The sequence below is a fragment of the Osmerus eperlanus genome, chromosome 4 (assembly GCF_963692335.1).
Source record: "Osmerus eperlanus chromosome 4, fOsmEpe2.1, whole genome shotgun sequence".
Taxonomy (NCBI): Eukaryota; Metazoa; Chordata; class Actinopteri; order Osmeriformes; family Osmeridae; genus Osmerus; species Osmerus eperlanus.
This window is the reverse complement of record NC_085021.1, coordinates 11,689,688-11,711,231: the sequence shown is the minus strand read 5'-3', so window position 1 is coordinate 11,711,231 and position 21,544 is coordinate 11,689,688. Positions and strand designations below refer to the sequence as shown.

Below are 21,544 nucleotides of genomic sequence, written 5' to 3'. Positions count from 1 at the left end.
TGAGAGTTCACTTGCAAATGTGAGATGAGAGTTCTGGAAGGTTGGTTGCCAGTTGAAATGTCTGTTTTAAATCTACCGAGAACCAGACCTCACTGGAAACCTGAGGTGATAGGGTGTGATCCTTTTTTGGTCCTAGGGTTTCTTGTATGTAAAATAGTGGGAGTATTTCTGTACACTGCATGATCTTTGAGCCAAGAGATAAAAGGGGAATCTAGGGCATATCAAAGCAGCAGCCTGAGTCAGTGGTAGTCTATGAAAGTCTGACCAGCTAAATGTACTTATGAATTTAGTTTTTCAAAGGAAAACTAGTCCGTCAGACATGGGGGAGGGCCTTCATATTGCAAGGGATATTCCAGTTACTGCATTAGTAAGTGTGGTCATTTGGCAATAGGCAATAGAAGAAGGAACCCAATTTCGGAGGCTCACCCAGTTGACAAGTTGCCAGAGGTGTCACATTCGCTCTGTTTGCCAGGGTGAATGTGCATCTCCACCCAGGAGTTATTTTTGATCCTTGCATGAGGAAAGGAAGTGAAGAGTGAGTTGAATGAGTGCACTTGGCTAATGGAAAATGGAAAATCTTCACATCTCCTCTGTCTGTCCTCTAAACTGATTGTCCCAGAATTTATTCTGGGCTGGTCACCGTTAGGACGCATGTCATTATGACCAGCCAGTCCAGAAAACTCTGGTTCCCTCCAGAGCTTTACATGAGACATTACAGTTTAATAGAAAGCACAAGAGCCTCTGTTGAATAAACTTTTTTTTATATAGGTTTTCTAGGTATGGTTAGAAAAGTCACATAAAACACGTCCAACCTAATAGAGAGAGAAACCTGGTATGATCATGGTGGACCATGAACATGCTTTCCCTCTCAGAGTAAGAGTAAGCACACATTATATTTCAAGAGAGGGGTTCCAATTGTAAAATAAACATAAAGTTGGGTGTAGTGGATGATTAGTAGGACAGAAGTGATACTGTTTTTAATATGATGCAGAAGAACACTCAGTTCTCCTAATGTAAAGAATGCACTTCAACAAACCAAGTGAATATTAATGTCAAACATAAATCCAAGTTGCACAACAAATTACAAATAATTTATTATTTAGAAAGTAAAGGAAAATATATATTGGCTATGTATTTATGCAGTTCATGGTTTTACTGTAAGGTCATTAATACTCAGTTTTTCTCTGTTATTTCCAGATTTTTTTATATAATTTCCTTGGGTGGTAACTTTACCTTAAAATACAATTACACTATTTTTACCCTTATTTACAAAGTCACGCTGTCACCACATTAAGAGGCAATGTTATTCAAATGACCCACTTGCTAATACAGAGAAGATATGAGTCTAGAGCAGCAATAGTCAGGGTCAGTTCAGTCTCATGTGCCAATCTTACCAGTAGACAGTAAACCATGAAGATCATGCAAGCGTTGGGTTATGAATTTTCAATACCCTCTAGTGGTCAATTTGTTTAACTACATTCAAACTCTGTTTTGCAGCATCCTTGAAGATGTCGTTTTTTCATGACATAAAAAAAATACAATGAACAAAGTTTCAGTTTGATAGCTCATCGCACTGTTTTATTCATTTACTGACATCTCAGAAGAAGAAGAGAGCTCTGCAATGCTGCTGTTGGTAAACCAATATGTGTTTTTTTTTTACCATAGAGTTGACGCAACACTGAAAAAGCGCTATTTTCAACAAACACAAGTCCCTCTTTAGTGATATGTAAGAGGCAGAGAACCACACCTGGGTGGTTTTGCATGAAACAAATGAAACAGCTCTGCCTTGTCTTTTGTTTTTTAGTTGTTTCACATATATTAATAAATATCCATACCTATAAACACTTTTCAAAAAATCAAAATATTCAGTCACATGTACTGGAAAAGAGCTCCACTTTTAAATCACACTGATAAATGTACAAAACAATGATAAACATCTCGTATAAATGTAATGATATTCGGTAGAGACTTAAGAGTCAAACCAGTGGCGATCAATGGATCAAAAATAAACTCAGAGATTCAGTGTTTCCTGAGGTTCATGTGTTCCCCTCGAAGGCCAGGAGAGGGGAATGGCTTTTACATCACTGAGGAGATGCGACGACATGTCAAAGGGCACCTCACAAGGATTGTTGTCCAATAATAACCAGTATTGGAACCAGGACGAGGCCAGGGAATTTTTCTGGCAATTATAGAAGTCTGTTATAATGTAGCTGGATGCAACTGAACTCTGTATGCCTTTGATTGTGCACTTTGAGGTGTCATGAATCTCCCTCTCACTCCAGATTCTCTTTTAAGATGCTCTCAGCCATTACCAGAGGCCACCCACACCTGGTTCTTGAGCCCCACTCTGACGAGGTGGACTTGTGACTGGACCACAAGTCAAAGTGGCCACGTCTGCATTTGATGCAATGCTAAAAAAAGATAAAAACATCTGAGCAAATGGGGGTTAGGGTGAGAGAATAACTTGGATAAAAAAAGCAAAAAAGAACATAGTTTTTAAAAACTGTACATGTAAACATCACACTTCACTGAGTCATAAAACCAGAGGGAAAAAACGCAAAGCTTCACATTGTTACACAGTACAACCTCCTGCACAGAGCTACAGTCTCTGGTTAGTACAGGAGAGGTAACAAACATAAGAATATAAATAACAATAGAAGTACAGAGCACCACTAAATCATAAGTTAAAACAGGCAAGGGCTGAAACCACTTCGATTTTTTTAAACAGTGCTGTACCCACAGATAAATTAAAGGTTCAAAACGTTTCTTTTATAACCCTTTGTACAGTTATACATATATCTGACCACTTTAGCAATCCACAAGCTACCAGGGCATTTTTAATCAAACATCTATACATTACATTGTCCAGTCATTACAGAGAAAAGTCCAACTGGCCATTGGAAATAAACATGTTTACAAATGGTTGTCTTTGATTAGTCACAGCAACTTTAGCACACACCTAAAATATATATCTCATTGTAGACCTATTGGACTAAATGTCCAAAGTTCCTCTTTTGGAGACACAATGCAAATGGTTGTTTGAAATATTCTTTCAATAAACATTTGACTGGACGGATTAGGTCAACACTATGTTATCACACAGTAACAACAGATGAAGTGTGAGGGAGCATCCTGATATGGATATTGGTATGGCTACTTTAGGGAAGGTAGACAGGGAGCAAGTGGAGGACACCAGGAAGACATTAAAGAGTATAGGGACAGAGCCCCAAGCACAGCTATCAACTTGATTGATACAGCTTATGGGATATGGAACAAAGTCTATCCAGCTCAACATAACATGTTTAAATGATTTTGCCTACAAAGTTTAAAATAACAGTTTGCTAGCCAGAATAGTCCTGCTAATCAGTCATTTCTGAACAATTCATGGACAGAAAGTCCACTGATTTGATGTGTGCTGTGCCAAATATAATGAACTTCACCAGCTCTTTACTACTCGTTGACTAGGTGGCTCGAGAACTGAAACATGTCCCCCATTGCATTCTGTAACTCTAACATTCCAGGAGTGAGTATCACTTCAAAATCAAACCAGACTGCATGCCATCAACAGAAAAGTAAGAGTGACGAACATCAAAAGTGAAAGATAAAGCTACAGCTCTTTATGCTCCTATGGAGTCCAGGACGTGCTGCTTGTTATACAGAAACTGTTGTTATTATTAAACAAATGTGTATTGTGTTACCTTAGCCCTGAGCTGTAAAGTGCTTCCAAACTTGCAATAGATTTAATATTTGAAATAGAATGAAGTCCAATCATGTCAGGGTGACAGTAAAGGGACAGCTTATTCTGCATCATAGACTGAACTGTCCTGGAAATTATCTACACAAGTGTATGAATACATTTATGTTAGTCATGTGGACACTGAACACATACTACTGATGAGACAAAACAATCTAAGTATGTCTCTGGGTTCTGAATTTTCTAACAAATCTGGAAGGTGAGGACCAGCTTGACGGCTTGGAAAACCATCTTGGTTTGGAATGTTTTAGGCTCATAGAGTAATTATGCTGTCAATGTGTTAATGTTGTACAAAAGCGCTTGAAAGGGCTACTGCAAATACAAATACTACACAACAAATAAAAAGACAAAAGTAAAGAAACCAAATGACGACACGTGACTTTTCAGTGCTGGGTTGTGCTCTATTGACGTGGTGTTGAAGACAGCATGCTGAAGCTCAGTCTGGGCTAGTCTGCCAACCCCACGTACTGGACTCACCATGGCAGAGAACTGTGAGAGGAAACTGGGACACTTGTTCTCCCACGTTTTCAAGATTGTCTTTTGCTTCTTCTTTTTTTTCTTTTTCTTCTTTTTACCATTTCAAACAGTGTGTTTCATACCATGATTTCTTTCAATGAGACATGCAGAGAGAGAGAACAGGGGGGGTTGAAGAAGGGTGAAGGGATATGGTGGGGGTTCTTTCCCTTAAGCTGGCAACCAGCCAGTGATGTAAACCTAATAACCTGACCAAAATTAATGGATATCGATGGTGACTGAAAATATATATTGGCTGTGACTGACAAAAGAAAAACAAAATGTAATTTCGTAACAGAAAGTTACCTGCCACAATTAAGTTTAAAACCTCAGGTCTCATCTGGTTCCTTGTTTTACTCAGATCAGTTTGATTGGTCCCAATCAATGAAAGTGCCTCAGTTATGAGGTTAGAGATAAAGAGCAGCGTTCACAACAAACAACAACAACAGTTTTCAGCTACAGTGCTATAAAGCAGTGTTCTACTAATCTGACAGCCTGAGGAGGTAGTAATGAAAGCATACACACACCTCCTTCAGCAAAGTCTTTCAATAAGGTTTAAGCCATTTTGGGTGTGAGGACAGTTATTTGGCCAGGTAAGCTCACCATAACTGATTATCTTTCATATTGCACCATCTTCCTCACTTTTTCCAGTAGAATATGGACACTATTTGCATACACAAGCTTCTCATTATCTGGCCCCAGAAGTGTAAAATCAACACAGCAATTTAAAACAAACAATTTGGAACTGGAACAACAACACACAAAAAAACGTTAAGATGTGTAGAGTCTTCAGCTATGCTGGCCTCAAGCCTCCGACTCACGAAACAGTCAAATAAACTAAGAGAGAGGTATTAAGACAGGACAGATGGACAGAGCATATCAACATCTAACTTTCAGTCTGTTTTGCCATCCGTCTTTAACTCTGTGCTTGTGCATAAGTATTTCAGCGAGTCCTAGCTGTTGAGGTTAGCAGGTCAATGGCAGGTGGTCACATCGGTAGCAGCAGTTCCTTGACCATCATGAGAGCAACTTTATGGTGTGACCCTAACACCCAATGTAAAAGTAAAATAACAAGAAATTGTTCTTTTTGTCACTAATTCATTGTCCCATTAGAGATATCTACATATACTGTATGAAGCAAGGTGTGAAGGAGTGTGAATGAAGAGAACAGTTAGGGAGAGAGTCATGAGGATGGCACAAGTTAACTGGATACTAAGAGTATGGTGAAGTAAATGTGCACAGTAAATGATTAATTCTGCTACTATGATGTTCCAGACCGATGCTATACAAACACACACATTTTTACTCTTGTACCTTAGGTATCGTCCAGTTGTGCGCTGCAATTTCACTCTGGAACGTGTGTGTTTGCATCTCAGCATGATTAAGAGTCTGCCCGAATGTGTGTGGTGTTGAGATACAGGAGGACGGGCTGGGAGAAGGTCTGGCCCCGCTGGGCCTGGTTGGGCCTGGTCCTGCTCAGCTTAAACTCAGTTCTGCTGCAGGATCAGGTTCTCCAGCTCATCTGCTGAGCGGAGAAGGAAGGCTGCAGACTCCCGGTAGCCGGCGATCAGCTGTCGCACAGCAGTCACCTCCGGGAGGCTTAGCTGAGCTGAGGCTCCGCCCCCACCTCCACCCTGACCGTGACTGTTGGCGCTGGAGGAAGAGGAGTTAGGGGCTGCAGATTTCATACTGAGATCAGTGGGACCTGGAGAGAAAACGGATAAAAACAAGTCATTAGCACTGAAAGATGATCCTTAGGAAGTACCACTGATGGGTGCATAAATAAGTCTGTGATGCTCAAAGCAGCTCACCATTGGTCTGCGTTGAACCAGTGGTCTGCTGGTTGCTGTTAAGTGTCCCATAACCACGGAAACTATAGTTGAGGCCTCCGTTCGTGTAGAGCTGGTCCTGGGAGTATGCTGAGGCTGCGAGGGCGAAGCCTGAGTGGGCCACAGAGGCCGGGTCCCTGGGGCTGGACTTGTCAGCAGTAGCAGACTCCTCCTGCAGGGGATGAACAGCATAATGACCTGCTCATAATGTTGTCTTCAACCCCAGCAGTTGGTCGAAAGCAGGCAAAGTCGCACTGTAGACTATGAAACAAAACACCACCAGTGAATCCTTTGACAGAAGTCTGCTGTCACACTCACAGGGGCTTGGTAGGTATCTAGTCGCATCCTCTTGGCAGCGTTGCGTGTTTCACTCTCACAGGCAGCAGCCAGGATGTTTTCAGCCATGGCCGAGGTGAGGTGGGGAGGCGTGGGTCGAGTCTGGAAACATCCACAGACAATTACAGAATGTTCAACATTTCTAAAACGCTTTAGTGGTTTTAGAGTTTTTATTTTTATTTGTGTCAACCTCCAAACATTAACATTCCATATTAATTGCAATCTACTACTTCAAGCCTTCAAGTGCCTCAAATAAGCCCTGTCTTCAAGAGCACCATCTGCATTGGAGAGGGTGTGTGGGGTTACAGAGAGGCTTGGTAGGTAGGGCTGGGACACAGACTGGGCCTGCCTACCTCAAAACCACCCTTCTTCATGCGGCGGCAGGACTTGAGGTAGGTACGGATGCGCTTGCGAGAGCGCTCCTGGAACTCAGGGAACTGGCGGCTGCAGGACTCGATGATGGCCTGGATCTTCTCCTTGGGCTGCTTGGAGATGGGGACCATGCGGTCCAGGTTCTCATCCACAAACAGACGCACAAACATCTGACAGGGGGCAGGGGAGAGAGAGTGGGAGGGGGATAGGGGGATGGAGTGGGAGGGCAGGTGGAAAGCAGAGAAAAGGATCATTGATGTAGAGCATGGGGGGGAGGGGTTGTATGAGAGGGCGGCGTGTAGCACCGAGAAGGGGTGGATGGATGTAGTATAAAGCGTGGGAGATGGAGGAGAGGGTAAGCCAGAGGGGGGAGGAGTAAAAATGGAGAGCAAAGAATGAAAGAGAATTAAGAGGGATATGGTTGTATTGGGCAAGGAACAATTAAATAATAAATAAAATAATACTATATCATCATTCTGACTCTAAAATTCTACACTCAATAAGTCAGTAAGAATTGTACTCAGTCCTAAAGTAGTTGTAGAGTAGTAGTTGTACTCGCTTCCCTAAAGTAGGGAAGATTTAGAAGGGACTCACATTGAAAGCTTTCAGCCTCTCAGGGTCCATGCCTTCGGCATCAGTTATCTTATCACTGTCATCGTGATCATCATGGTCATCATCGTCATCATCGATGATCTGTGTACGGCCCGCAGTAAGGTCCTCTGCACTCATGCTCAGTTCAGTCTTTACAGAGTCATAGCTTCCTGAGCTGTACTGTGGAGACTGTACACACAGAGACACAAACGCTTCACAACACAGCTACACAGCGGTGTTCCACAGCACTGAAAAATATCAACTGACATTTGAATGGACTATCTTCAATGCTATTCTTGTAAGCTACAGTATGATATTTACAACAGCCATAAAAATGGGGGCGTCAGGTGGCTGAGCGGTGAGGGAAGCGGGCTAGTAATCTGACTAAATGTAAATGTAAATGTAAAAATAGTGGTCAGTGCAAAACAGGGTCCTTCCTTACCTTGTTGCCGTAGTCCTGTTTGGCAGGGTACTTCCTGTTGGGATCGGCAGGGTAGGGCGTCAGAGGAGGGCTCCCCGAGGGCGGCAGTCGGTCGCTCAGGTTGACCGGCTGCTGGTCCTCTGAGGAGGATGAGGAGGTGGTGCTGAAGTCCAAGGGTGCGCTTACCCCATTCTCTCTCACCTCCCCGTAGGGCACCGCACCATCTGGGGGGTTCCCAGCCACAGCCAATGCCTCTGGTGAAGTCAGAGCCGGCAGCCCATTGGCACTACCACTCTCCGAGGAGTTGTCATCTGTCAGCCAGAGAGAGAGGGGGGGGGGGGTCGAGAGGTTGTCTATGTGTTTGTATTGTCCTCACTATATTCTCTATGGAGATCTATGTATCTATAGCTTGGGGTAGGGGGGATGGGTGTTCATTGTATTTGTTGTTCTGTGTGTTTATGTGTACAGGAAGTGAGTATTGGGGTCAACTGTCATAGTGAATGTAGGTTCAGGGGGAAGCAGGGGGTCATCTAATGGGGTTGAACAGGGGGAGTGATAGGGAAATGAGAGGGTCTGGAGGGGGAGGGGACAGGGAGAGAAGTCCCTGGTAGTGGTGGTGTCCCACATGAAAAGCGGATTTTGTTGGATTAGTTAAAAAAGAATGAGGCAAGCTGTTTCCTTCTGGCCATGAATCTATGTTTATCTCAAACCGCAGTGTTGAGACCCAATGAGTGGGGGACCGTAAATATGAATAACTTAATGATGATATACTGCAAATGGGCAAGAAAACAACTCCCCAATAAAGTGAGGTATTACCTAATGCCCAGTTCTAAGGCAAGGTTAACCTAGATTGGATAGATGTCTATCCTAAACAACACAGACATACACAAAAGCTAGAAATCACAAAGAGCACAGTACAGACACGGACAATGGGATTGAGTGTGGTGTGAACACAGCTACAGAGCAGAAGGCCAGTCTCACCCTCCTCCTCTTTGAGCGTGCTCCTCGGGCTGGGGAGCCTCTCTGCGTTGTGAGGACTGAGCTCAGGTACCGGGGGCTCCGCTGACACCCACGTAGGCTCAGCCATGTCCATGTCCTCACTGCTCACCGAACTGTCATCCTGGGGGAGGGCAAACAGAGAGTGTGAGGAGGGAGAAAGGGAGGGGGGGAATCCACTGGATTTCCTTGGAAAAGCAATGGAGAGCAGACGGCCCAGCGGAGGGACGTCGCTCAGACTCACCACACACAGAGAAGCCTCCCCTTTAACCAACTTCTGATAGAAATAATCTGAGGTTTTGTTATTTTGAACTGAATACCGTTCACTACATTTTAAAATTGATTGCTTTCTTGAGAAGCTTTGTCAGTTGTACACACTCAAACAGAGCCAATCTGTGCTCACTCCCCAAACCAGGCAGTGGAAGGGCAGAATTGAGTGGAAAGGGGAAAACCTCCCTGTTAAATAATGTGTGTCTTGAAGCCCTGCTATTTTTAACTGGGGAGAGTAGAAACCTCAAACGTGCTCACTCTAGCATAACACAAACACAAGGGGACCCGAGGGTCAGGGTAGGCTTGAGGAGAGGACGCACACACACACCCCAATGCTAAACAAACAGAAACTCTACATTTCTGGGGTTCACGCTGTACATGTACACTATCACCTCTGCTATCAGTAAACAAACTGTGTGTGTGGCTAAAACAAAGAAAACACAGACACAGATTCTACAAATGCTACAATACAACACATATAGTGCACACACGGCACTACACTACACACAATACTGCATATCTGAAATCCTTTCTGACACAACCTCTGAGTGTAGTTATAATTGTAGTTATAATTTAAACATTGAGTCAAGGACCAAACATCATGGTTAAGTAACTGCTTGTCACATGCATGACCTAACATGTACTGCTCATGTAGGGTTAGCCTACCCATGGTACTTCCAAAGCTCTGACCAAACACATGCATGACATGGGTGTGTGGCAAGACAACAGATCCATCCACATGGCCCCACATGTACACTAACAGGACTATCCTCCCGAGGACATGCACCCCTCTGAAGAGGACTAAGACACTTGGTGATGGCTCTATTAGGTAGCAAGTGATGCATGGTGTAATAAACGTAGGGGGGGGAGGAGAGAGGGGGTTGGAGAGGAGTGAGAAAGAAAAGAAAGCGTGAGATGGAGACACTTTACTAGGGTTTGTAAACAAACTAAAAAGGTATTTTTTTACTTCCACATTGCAAGTAATTTAATTCTAAAGCTCTGGATGAAACTGTATCTCGCACAACGACACAGTGAATCAACAGATTTAGATTTTACCTACTCGTAAAGACGTTGACATAACACACAACATGTGTTGAGATAACACATCTTAATTGTGGGGCGATAATGAATAACCCACATCGGCTTTACCCAGAAGCTAGTGCAAGGTCTCCACGCGCGAGATGTGAAAAGTGATTGCGAGACAGTACCAGATTGCTGTAAACATACGCTCGATACCAAATGGGCCGGCAGAGGTCAATTACAAGTCTTCCCAAAAAACACTGATCAGTAAATGGCATAAGGTAAAAAAATAAAATAAAATAAAAATAAAGATCTGTCATCACGAGGCTGTCAACACATTTCGGATTCATAAGGTTGATAAATGTATCTTGTCTTCCAATTGTGAAATTATTTAGCCTAGCTTCTTTCTCAAACCAAAAACACATGTCCTTCATAATAAAGTAGGGTTAAAACACGTTGCATCTAACTTACCTGAAGGGCAATACCCAAGCCTACTCTTCCACCCTATAATATTTTTTTAAAAGGTCTCTGCCTTAATACTCTGGACAGCCCGGTAATTTCACTCACAGCGCGAGCGTGTATCTGCCGGTGCAGTAGCCTAGAATGAGGCGGAGCTTTGCCTCTGATGTCACGTGCATAGGCCCATGCATGCCACCAATGCAACCAAATATTTTTAAAATGGTTAATGCTGCTCCTTTCCTTTGTCTCTGTTAAATCCTTGTTCAAATTTGTTGAACAGATGACCAATGCATTTTTTTTACACATGTATAGGCACGTTAACATTGGTATACCTTCCTGAATTTTGAATGGAAGGGAAACATTTTCTTTCCATCAATATCAATTGGACACTCTTCTTCACATATACTGTACATGATTAATTTTCAGTGTACAATTGCCTCCCCCTCTCTTAAATGTAGGTACAATCCTGTGCATGAACCCATATTGCAACACACAAACACACACAAACAAACACACACACAAACAAACAAACAAACAAACAAACAAACAAACACACAAACACTTACCCTTTCATTGGCAGTCATGCACTGTAGTTTCATCTGTTTTAGGTAGGTGGCAGTAAGGGGCATGTTGTAGTCAATGAGGTCCGGGACAAGCGAGGTTGGTCGATCATTTTCTGCAGACCATAGAAAGATGACTTATCACCAAACATCACATATGGTATCATATGTTTTTTTGCATCTCTTCCCAATTATAAACCACAGTCAATAATGAGCTTAAAGGTCTGACCATACAGTCAGATTCCTTTCTACTCAAATCAAACAATGATCATGAGAAATGTCTGTATTCTCTAACATGGTCACTAGAGGGACTCTAAGATCATTTTTGCAGCAGCCCATTCTGTCCTAGCAGTTTCAAAAGCAATTTGTTACATCATGGTGCTAAATGATGGGCTCTAATCTGAACTGGACTCAACCCTTCTAAGCCACTAGAAATGTATGAAAAAAGTGCCCCACCCCTAAAACACATAAGACACCTTTATTGGACAGATTTGCAATCGAGCTGTGTGCGTAAGTCGGATCATCACATCATCAAAATTCCAAACATTTCATAAATACAGCCTTCTGATTAGCCAGGACATGAATGAATAAATAATCATAGTGGCTTGGGGGGGGGGGGGGGGAATCACCTTTGAACTCGGCAGTGCTGGGGTTGATGTGCATCCTCTTCTGACACTCTCCACAGCTCATTAGGAAGCGTGTCACCGCCTCCCTGGGCAGGAAGGCGTACGTCTCTGCTATCTGCACCAGGGCAGAGAGGCAGGCCCACAGACAGGGTCAGGACAGGGAGGACAGGGCTTTAACCAAGACACCAACATTAACTTGGTTTTTAATTAAATCCAAACTCTGTATATTGGGTATTTTCCTTCTTTCCCCTTGATACTTCTGTACTGTGCACCTCAGGCGGAGGACATGTGTGCTCATTTGCTCAGTGTGTGATTGTGTGTTATCTAAGCATGGCACAGAGAGACATCCTGTCTTTACACTCTCTCTTCTGTCTGCGGATGGCCTGATTCCACCCTTTATCTTTCACCAGTTCTGTTTTGATTATCTGAACAGAACTGGTGCCAATTTTCCTGCTCTCTTCTCCTCCTCTCCCAGGTGCGGCTGACTCATATATACTCCTGTTTCTCTCTGTAGTGGAGATATATGGCTCTCTTCTCTGTTTACATCTGCCTGTGTGCCCCCCTGGCACTTCCCTACTAAACGCGACCTTCGCGTGACCATGGGGAGGCAGCAGGGGTGCCTGGCTCCCCCCTTCCCCCACTCCCTCCCTGCCCCTCCAGGCAGCGGAGAGGGAAAGGCCACCCAGAGGAGTCTACACTTCCCAGAAGGCCACAGTGACAGTTCCATATTATATCCTGCCCCATTGGTGCTGCCTTCACAAAAGGGTAGGAGCTATGAGAGGTGACAGGACCCCTCCACTGGGCAGGGGCACGAGGAGGAGGAAGGGTTCAGGCTGCTCTGGTCTCCAGGGGTGTGTTAGAGCCATTTTCACCCCCACAAACCCTGCCTCACAACACAGACATACACCCACCCCTCCTCCACCCCTCCTGTTTCCCCAACATTCCCCCCCCCCCAGCTGCAGACAAGGGACCTCACTTTGTCTCGTGTCCCTGGAAGAGAGTGCAGAACCTCACTGTATGCTGAATACAACTGGCCTTGACTAACGACAGGACTAAATACCTTATCTGGAAATACATATAGGAGTGTTTATGCTTTTCGTCTCCTCTTGACAGCGGTAAATAGTTGCCATGGTAACTTACGCCAGGAATAAAAAGTTTATCTTAGAAACAACATGTGTCACTGCCTAAGAGAACAAATTGTTACAGAACCGCTGATGTGGAACGTGTTAGGTGACCATCTCACCGCTTTGTAGGTCTTCTTCTGGCCAGCATGTTTAGGTGCCCTACCGGGGTCAGCACCCATCTCCACGTGCATGGCATATATGATGTCAAAGAAATCCTCCACCACCGCCACCCGCTTCAGGGAGGAGCTGTCCTGGGCCGAGCCCCCGTCTGAACACTGAAACACAGAGAAGCTCGAATTAGTCTCCTGCCTGGGGCTCTCAGACGTAATGTGCACAGTGAACAAATGTATCATCTAAGAAATACAAAATATGTTGGCACACAGTTCCAAATGTGATCATCACACTCGCATAGTACAATCTAGACTAACATGACCAACAATACAAGCGAGATTACTGTGGTGGGAAGGTCCATCCTCTATCTTTATGGTTAAACACACAGGTGCTGTTACTTAGTTAGAGGTGTAGAGATGGCTGGGGCTAAGGTGGGCTGGGTACCAACTCATCTCTGCAGGGTTTAAAAATAACACCACCTCTACAGTACGGCACCAACAGCCCCTCCTACCACCACCGTCAGCAACTACCCTGTTTCCCGTAACACTGACCCCGTCACCATAGAAACTGCCACCGATCTCTCTTGGGCAGGTGTGCAGGGCAGAAGGTCATGTGACACACCATGGAACTGGAATTGCTACGACAACGGCCTCATCCCATAAGAACACATGGGGCTTTCTTTCATTTGTTCACCTGCACATTTTCTTTCTGTCTTTTCTCTCTCTGTCTCTTTCTCTCACTCTCCATTTTCCCTTCGCCTATCACCATTTCCTCTCATCAGCTTAGTTCGTTGCCGACAATTCCTGTATACAGTTCTCTTACTGACCCTCTTGCTGTGGTGATTTGTATTATTCATTGTTTATTGTACAATTGTACAATTTATTTAGTGTTCATTACTGGTTCATGTAGTTCAGACCCAGATGGGTTAGAATAATAATAATTAAAAAAAAAACATCACCTGTGTTATTCAATACATATAAATGTTCAAATACTTTATTCTGCAGTGAATGAGGCCTTATTCTGAGGATTTTGAGGGGACTGTTCTTCCTTATTGGAGCAGGAGGAAGATATAGAGTTCAGAAAGTTATCCCTGAGCATCACAGAGGAATCTTACTCTCATCCTCTTCTCTGGCATTTCTGTCCTGTCAATGCAATCTGACATTTCTGTTTCCCTTCCTCCTCCCCCAACTGTGTCCCTTTCCTCCTCTCCTCCTCCCTACCTCTGCCCCGTCCGCCCAAACCACCCCCACCCCCTTCCTCCTTGCTCCTGCTCTCCCAAGTGCGAGGTAATGATCGTTGCCATGGCAACTAAAACCAGCTCACAGAGCGGGTTTGTTTTAATCCGGCCCTCTCTAGCCCCTCTCCCTGTCAGCATGTTCTAGATGTAATGGTAATAATGAAATAATAGCAATCCTCCACCTCATCAACATCACCCTAATCTGCCCTCCATGTTTTCACTCCTGTATGACAGCACCATCACCATTTGGGACAATAGTGTGAGGTCCATTCACACTGGATTTAAATAATCTCATCCGACCAGAGACCCAGACCTCGGTATACATTCTGAAATGGATACGATAGATTTGTGCCAAAATGTATCTCTCCAATATTCAGAGCTACAGTAGTGTGTATTCACGGTTGATGTTCTCATTCCCATTATTTCTCCCACCTGAACAGGTGCAAACCAACACTCCTGGCCATGGCACCTACAGTGCCAAGATATGTTTGAGGTGTGGATCTGTTGGAACGGTGGGCCCTGCACTGGGATTCTCTCACAATCTCAGCAGAGCAAGATTCCCATTGTTCTTAAGTTGTCCTTGTTTCAGGAAGTCCTGGATGTCCCACACAGAGAAAGGGTAGACTTGGCCCCCTCTTCACGTGTGTATGACCAAATCGTGTGTCTCGTTCTGGTGTTCCACATGTGTGTTTAAATGCTCTCCATGTTTACTTGGTATAGCGCACACACCGTGGAGACGAAGTATCCCAAAGGAGAACAGCTGTTGAATAGGTCTGTAGATATTTGGTCTCATCAGCATCTCAACGTTTTACAGAAGGAAACAGAAATGTCAGCATCCCTAATCACCATCACCACATAAACCTATCAACACAAAACTCACAACACCCCCCCATCCCTTCCCTTTCTCCATCCTCCTAATCCCGTAGGACTTTGCTCTCCCCAGCCACAGCACAGCACACCACCCCCATTCCCTCTTCTCGCTCTCTATCTCTCTCTCTTTCCCTGTCCCGCTCCAAACAGCTCTGTTGCTAGGAGACTGGAGGGGTTGAATCAGCTGCCCCCACCGCCCCTGGCAGTCACACACTCTAGCGGAGAGTCGCTGAGGGGAGAGCCGAGCAGTCCTGCACACAGTCAGGCCAGAGTGGGGGATTGGGGGGGGGGGCAGCTGGGTCACACAGACAGGGCTGGAAGAGAGAGGGACAGGAGACAGGAGACCCAGCACGTAGAAACACAGCAAAAGGAAAAGGGTATAAAATTACCCCCATGGAAAAAGGACACTGCAGCAATAAGAATGTGATTATAGCCTCAACACAACACAGCAGAGTGTGAATATATATGCAAGGCCTCTATTGTATCAAATGAACATTGAATAAACAGTAGAATAACCTGTACCTGGTGACATGAATGTTTGCTTTTGCAAGATGGTTGTAGCTGTTCCTGTGGCTGTATGGGAGACAGAGAGGTCTGCTGTGGGCTCCCAGGACATAGGGGTGGGGGTAAAACGGGAGTGTGGGGGTGAACGGGGGTGGGGGTGAACGGGGTGGGGGTGAATGGGGGTGGGGTGGGGGGAGGTTGTGTCAACAGCGCTCCTACTGTAGCTCCGATTATCTCATTGCAGATGTGACAACAGGTCACCTTTTAAAGCCCCATCTCCCCCCTGTAAACCCATCAGCAGGGTAATGGAAGTATAAATGGGAGAGCCTGTGTGTGTGTGTGTGTGTGTGTGTGTGTGTGTGTGTGTGTGTCTGCGTGTGTCTGCGTGTGTCTGCGTGTGTCTGCGTGTGTCTGTGTGTGTGTGTCTAGGCTCCTTGGAGAGTGCTGATCTTAGGGACTGGGACAGTCTAATAAGGTTCAAAGAAAGAGAGAGCATTATCTCTATCCCTCTTGTTTTCATTCTCACCCTGTGTCGTCCCTGCTTCCCTTCCTTCCTTTCTTTTTTTCTCCATATTTCTCCTCCCTCAGTTCATAAAGTCCCTTCATTAAATCCACATTAGGGATACCACACTCCCCCCTCCTCTACTGTCCCTTCTCTCTCTGCCTCCCTCAATCTGCGTCTCTCTCTTTTTCTGTCTCTCCCCCATGATGATCATGCCATGATAGAACGTGTGACATCCCCAATACCTGAAGCAGGCCTCTGTCACAGCCTGTCCTATGCTCTCCAGACTGAACGTCAACAGAGCATCTCAACATTACCTGTAAATAGGACACTCATAGCCGTCCCACTGGAATCTTACATTCTCCTTTTTTGTCATATTCTGGTTGTTACCCCATACTATTACACTGGCCTAGTTTGATCAACGCTGGTAGAGCAAATGTGTAAAAAATTACAGTAGCAGTGAGGTATTAAGATTAGCACTGTCGTAAGATTGTGTGTGTGTGTATCTGGAGCAGAGCTCAGACTATCTCCCACACAGGGGGGAGGCCCCCAGGCCAGTTAAAAATGGTGTTAATTTCTCCTCCTATGGGAGCAAAGAACTATCTCTCCATGGCAACAGAGAGGGTGCTGAGGGGAGGAAAAACAGAGCAGTGTGATCCACGACCCCCTCTTTGTATGGACACACACAATACATGTACACAACCTAGACACACACAATACATGTACACAACCTAGACACACACAATACATGTACACAACCTAGACACACACAATACATGTACACAACCTAGACACACACAAAACATGTACACAACCTAGACACACACAATACATGTACACAACCTAGACACACACAATACATGTACACAACCTAGACACACACAAAACATGTACACAACCTAGACACACACAATACATGTACACAACCTAGACTGTCCTCAAATTTCTAAATGATCTTCCAAAATCTCAACAACACACATTTTCAAACAGGCTTGTCTCCAACAATGATCCCGTGTCTGGTTTTGTATCGTCTTATTCAAGAGGCCTCATTCACAAAAAGAGGTGAGGTGTTCCTTTGTCTGCATGTGTGTGTGCGTTTCATGTGTGCTGATTTGAAACATCTGCATCACAAGGTAGGGCTTTACCATTACCAAATGGTAATAACATGAGGATCAATTCTTGCGAATCCAGAGGTGGGTCATGCATGTGTGGAGAATGGAGGTTGAACAGTGGGTTCAGGTTTAGTGTATTGCCCCACGTGCAGCCATATAAATAAAAGGTAGAAAGAATGAAAGAGGAGGAACAAAACGGGTGGATTATTCTGGAAATGTGCCATGCAAAATATTAGCATCAATGCAAATGTTGAATGAAAGGAGAGCTATTCTTTTGACTCTATGCCCCCTCCACCAAGGGGTAGCTCTTGGGATTTGTGGACTAATTGATCAGATAGTTATAATGTTCTCTTATGATCTCAAGGTGAAGCAGAAATATAGCCTAATAATATTTCTTCATTTATGAAAAATATCTGTGAGTGATTTTAACCCCAGCACATAAGTAGTCCCATGACAAACATTTTTCTATTCTCTCGTGTGTTTGCGTGTGTGCGTGTGTGTATGAAAGGGCCACTGAAACCGATTGTAAGAGACGGATGGAGATATTTACAGGTTTCTGTTGGCATGGCAACAAAAAGCGACCGCTCTCATCCGTTAAAATGTTTCTGTGCCATGTTCAGAGCAAGAAGGGGAAAAGGCACAGAACATTCCTCTTTGAAAATAAAAGACTCTGTGTTGGCCGAGGCCTGCTGGCTGCAAGAAACACTGTATATACTATATGTGCATGGTGGGTTTCTGTAGGATTAGTGTAAATAAGGCTTAATAGATAATAACAACCATAGAACTGACAAAATGGGACAATATGGCTGACGAAAACATCCAGCGGTTCAGTATGTGTGACTGCACCGAATATGGCTGTGGTGTATAGTTACGAGTGGCATGCATGTCTCTCTCCACAGTTCTGTATCCCTCCTCCCTTCCCTGTTCTAATCAGGACATAATGAGAGCTAAACGAGGTTGCATCCCCACTCTGCGGCTCTCAGAGATCCAGAAAGAGGGCGAGACGAGAGAGACTATGAAATACTGTAAAGGGAGAGAGAGAGAGCAATTCCAGACAATCTCAGAACTGTCTTAAATGAAGTCTACACTAGGCCTGTACAAAACTCTTCAAACCCCCTCAGAGTCTGTATCTCTCTCCTTTATCTCCAGGACACACTGGGACTGCCTTGTGTGGCCCTCAGTGAAGAAACCTCCTCTGTCTGCCCCTCACCCAGCATCCCTCCCTGCCCCCACCCTGACGTCCCCAGTGTTCGCCCCCCTGCCTGCTCTCACACGGAAACTTGGCACACCCCAGGAGCAGCTGCAGCAGGGCCTCCGATGCATACGCTCAGGAGACACGCCCCCGCCCTGCAGCCGTGCGAGGGGAGCTTTGTGTGTTCCTGTGTGTATTACAACCAACTAAATACACACACAGTATTTGACACACTTTTGTAGCATCTCATTACACCTCATCTCCTCAGATTCTTTCTTTGACATTATACTGGCCCACCCCTTTGTGCTGTAATTACCAGCTAGTGTTTGTTTTTCTTGTTTTGTTCATTGTCTAATTTTACTTACGTAGGGGTTAGCCAGAGGAAAGTTACCCAGTACAATAATCACTGTGTTTTACCTGTCAGAAAGCATTGCCCTGCTTTTAACAGGTAAGGCATTTTGCACTTTAGCGGAGATGCGTCTTGTACATAAATCTTGGCTGTGCCCTGCAAGTAATGAAAGATTGATCATGTTGGAAAGTAAGGCATTTAAGAGTTCATAATGGTGTGACAAAATGCCAGTGGGTGGCAATATATTTATGGTCTTCCAGTTTATAAATGTATTATTACAAATGATCTGTTGCCTGCAGAATCAATCTACAACAAAAACAGAGACACTCTGCACCTGCCAAGACACCACCTGCTCCTGTCAAGTGGCACTGGGCTGAAATGAAACATAATCCTGACTAGGTGAATTAAACACCATTTAACCCACATTCAACCTGTGTCATTGACACAGATGCAAAAAACCTGAGCAGTAGTAGAATCACATCAAACATCCCATACCTCATCAGGGCACATTTCTGAGTTTGTAAACATTGCTTGCTGCTCTTTGTGGTCCTTAGACTCTTTCCCAACAATATTGGTGAATTCCCTGAAGGTGTTATTTATGATAGTGCAGTCAGTATAGTTTTGATTTGGGCCATTTTATTCCTCAGTTTATGTAAACCTGTGATAGAGAATAGAACATTTTGTACAATGAATTAGTTAAATGATATACTCTAGTCACGTGTTGAAATCATGACGAATCCAAATTAACTGTTAGCTTGAAATGTGTAGATAACTTTAGTTGAAGGAGTGCGCCGCTGTTAGTCGCCGGGCTGGGCGCTACTCTTTGTTCCTGCGGAAGGCCCTGTGTTGAGATCTAAACGCTCGGCGACAGTCCTCGTGTCAAACCTAATACCTTTTAGATGTATTTATTTTTTTATTGTGGTGCATATAGAAATGATCAATTTACAGTGTGGTCAGCTGCACTGGCGAGGTGGGGTGGGGGCTAATAAAAAGATATGCAGCAAGCGAACAGGTTACCAGAGCAACGGGTGCCTGTGGGCCAATGCGCACATATCCTGCTCAGGACAATGCAAACTGTGGCATCAATCCGATTGTAACACATCTTTACTGAAATTAAGTACAAATAGCTTGCGTCAATGATTACATTTTCATTGGTTTTAAATAATAAACAACTGAGCATCAGATCGAGATCTAGAGAAAAAGATCATTTATCAAAGCTTTCGAGATGCCCTGGGCTGGGTACCCCAGTGCGCGAGCATTGCCCATGGGACATCGTTTGGAGTGTTGAAACCTACTTTTCTATATTCTACAGATACAGGTGAAATAAAATAACCATCTTCCAACGCTCTAGTCCACAAATCTTAAAATAATGCCATCCTCCGAGTGCCACGCCAAGCACCCGTATACCCGTCAAATTGGGTATGCCAATGGCCCTCGTGCGCGCGCGCCGAGTCGCCCAGACTGGCGCACGCACACAATTGTCCTACGTGTCAGGATACTAACCAGGCATGTTTTTCAACATTTTGTCAAGAGACCACTGGTCTATGCCTCGCGCTCTTTATTATGCCATTGACAGGACAAACTGTCCCTCGCAAAGCGACTACAGCATGATAACTGTATGTTAGCGACTGCGGCTGCCTCTAGGAACCGGCGTTGCTATGGCAGCTAGCGATGAGAGTGCTGTGTTCAGAGTCCAGCAACAAACTAAACCTTTCTCTGAAAAGGTGAGGGTGATCATTAAAACGATTAAAGTTGCAATTTAACCCAGATGGGGTGTCTTATCATATTAAAAGCCGACTGTTAGGTTTATTGACTGGACGTTTCACTCAGGCTACACACACACACAAACACGCAAACGCACACATACCCTACACACAAATAGGATATAGCCTGCACTTTACCGTTGACTTGACCGGGACGTAAAGCACTGGCTTCCCTGATGCTCCTTTCTTGTTGTGCTCCCCCAAAATGTTGGTCCCGACCTGAAACCCCTTTGACTTAACCCAAAATTTAAATTTGGCGTTTATGTGACTATTGTCGACATACATGCTGTCCGTCTCCTCATTTTGCAGTAGTGTCTGCATGATTTTGTTGTATTTTCGCCGGGTGACGGTCTTTGTTTTACCCGAGTCCCCATAAGTCCGGAGACACCAGTCCTGAAATTCGCTAAACATCTCTGCCTCCAACACGACAGGACTTCGGCTCCTTTTCGGTAGATCCATGCATGCTTTTTTTGTTGCCATAGCGTTCGCGTTCGGAACGTTATATTTTTAAAATAGTAAAAAAATAGCTAAGATGTGGCTTTTGATTTCCTTGTCCCCTACCTCTGTCCCGCTTCGAGGAAGCTTTCTTCGCAACGTTGGGATAGCTTTCTCCCTTTCGTTATTATCTGGAAAAATGGTCATGAAACTGATTCGGACAGCCGCACACCTGTTTGAAGAGACGCTTAGCCTCCTGTCCCGAACCGCAACGGCAAAATGTCACTTGCTCACATCACCCGCTGAAGAACTGTCTGAGGAGAGGGGGTTGTCCTATAAAGCGGGTATCTCCCACCTGTGCGTAAACGGTCTTCTGACTGAAGGATATGAAGAAAAAACCCACAGCGGTCGCTTAACAACAAAGAACACAGACAAAGCATGGAAACAGCGTAGTAAAAGGTTTCTATCGACCTACTTTCTGAACATTTGGGTCGTGTCTGATCAATCCTCGCTAAAGAAAACCAAAGATAAGGTTATCATCACATTATCTGTTGCATTAAGTTGAGAATACGTATGCTAGTGTAATCAGTCACGCGCC

The 21,544-nt window shown here is 44.5% G+C and overlaps 1 protein-coding gene across 1 annotated transcript; it reads right to left on the bottom strand.

The window, feature by feature from the left end:
* Window positions 1-1,569: 1,569 nt before the first annotated feature.
* nol4la (nucleolar protein 4-like a) lies at window positions 1,570-21,217 on the bottom strand. Its single transcript, XM_062459029.1, has 11 exons — window positions 20,650-21,217; window positions 12,991-13,146; window positions 11,751-11,862; window positions 11,128-11,237; window positions 8,798-8,936; window positions 7,838-8,127; window positions 7,399-7,584; window positions 6,786-6,974; window positions 6,415-6,534; window positions 6,079-6,268; window positions 1,570-5,972 (listed from the first exon to the last, which is right to left on the bottom strand). The coding sequence occupies exons 1-11, from the start codon at window positions 20,989-20,991 to the stop codon at window positions 5,755-5,757; spliced, it is 2,052 nt and encodes a 683-aa protein (XP_062315013.1). The 5' UTR covers window positions 20,992-21,217; the 3' UTR covers window positions 1,570-5,754.
* Window positions 21,218-21,544: the final 327 nt, after the last annotated feature.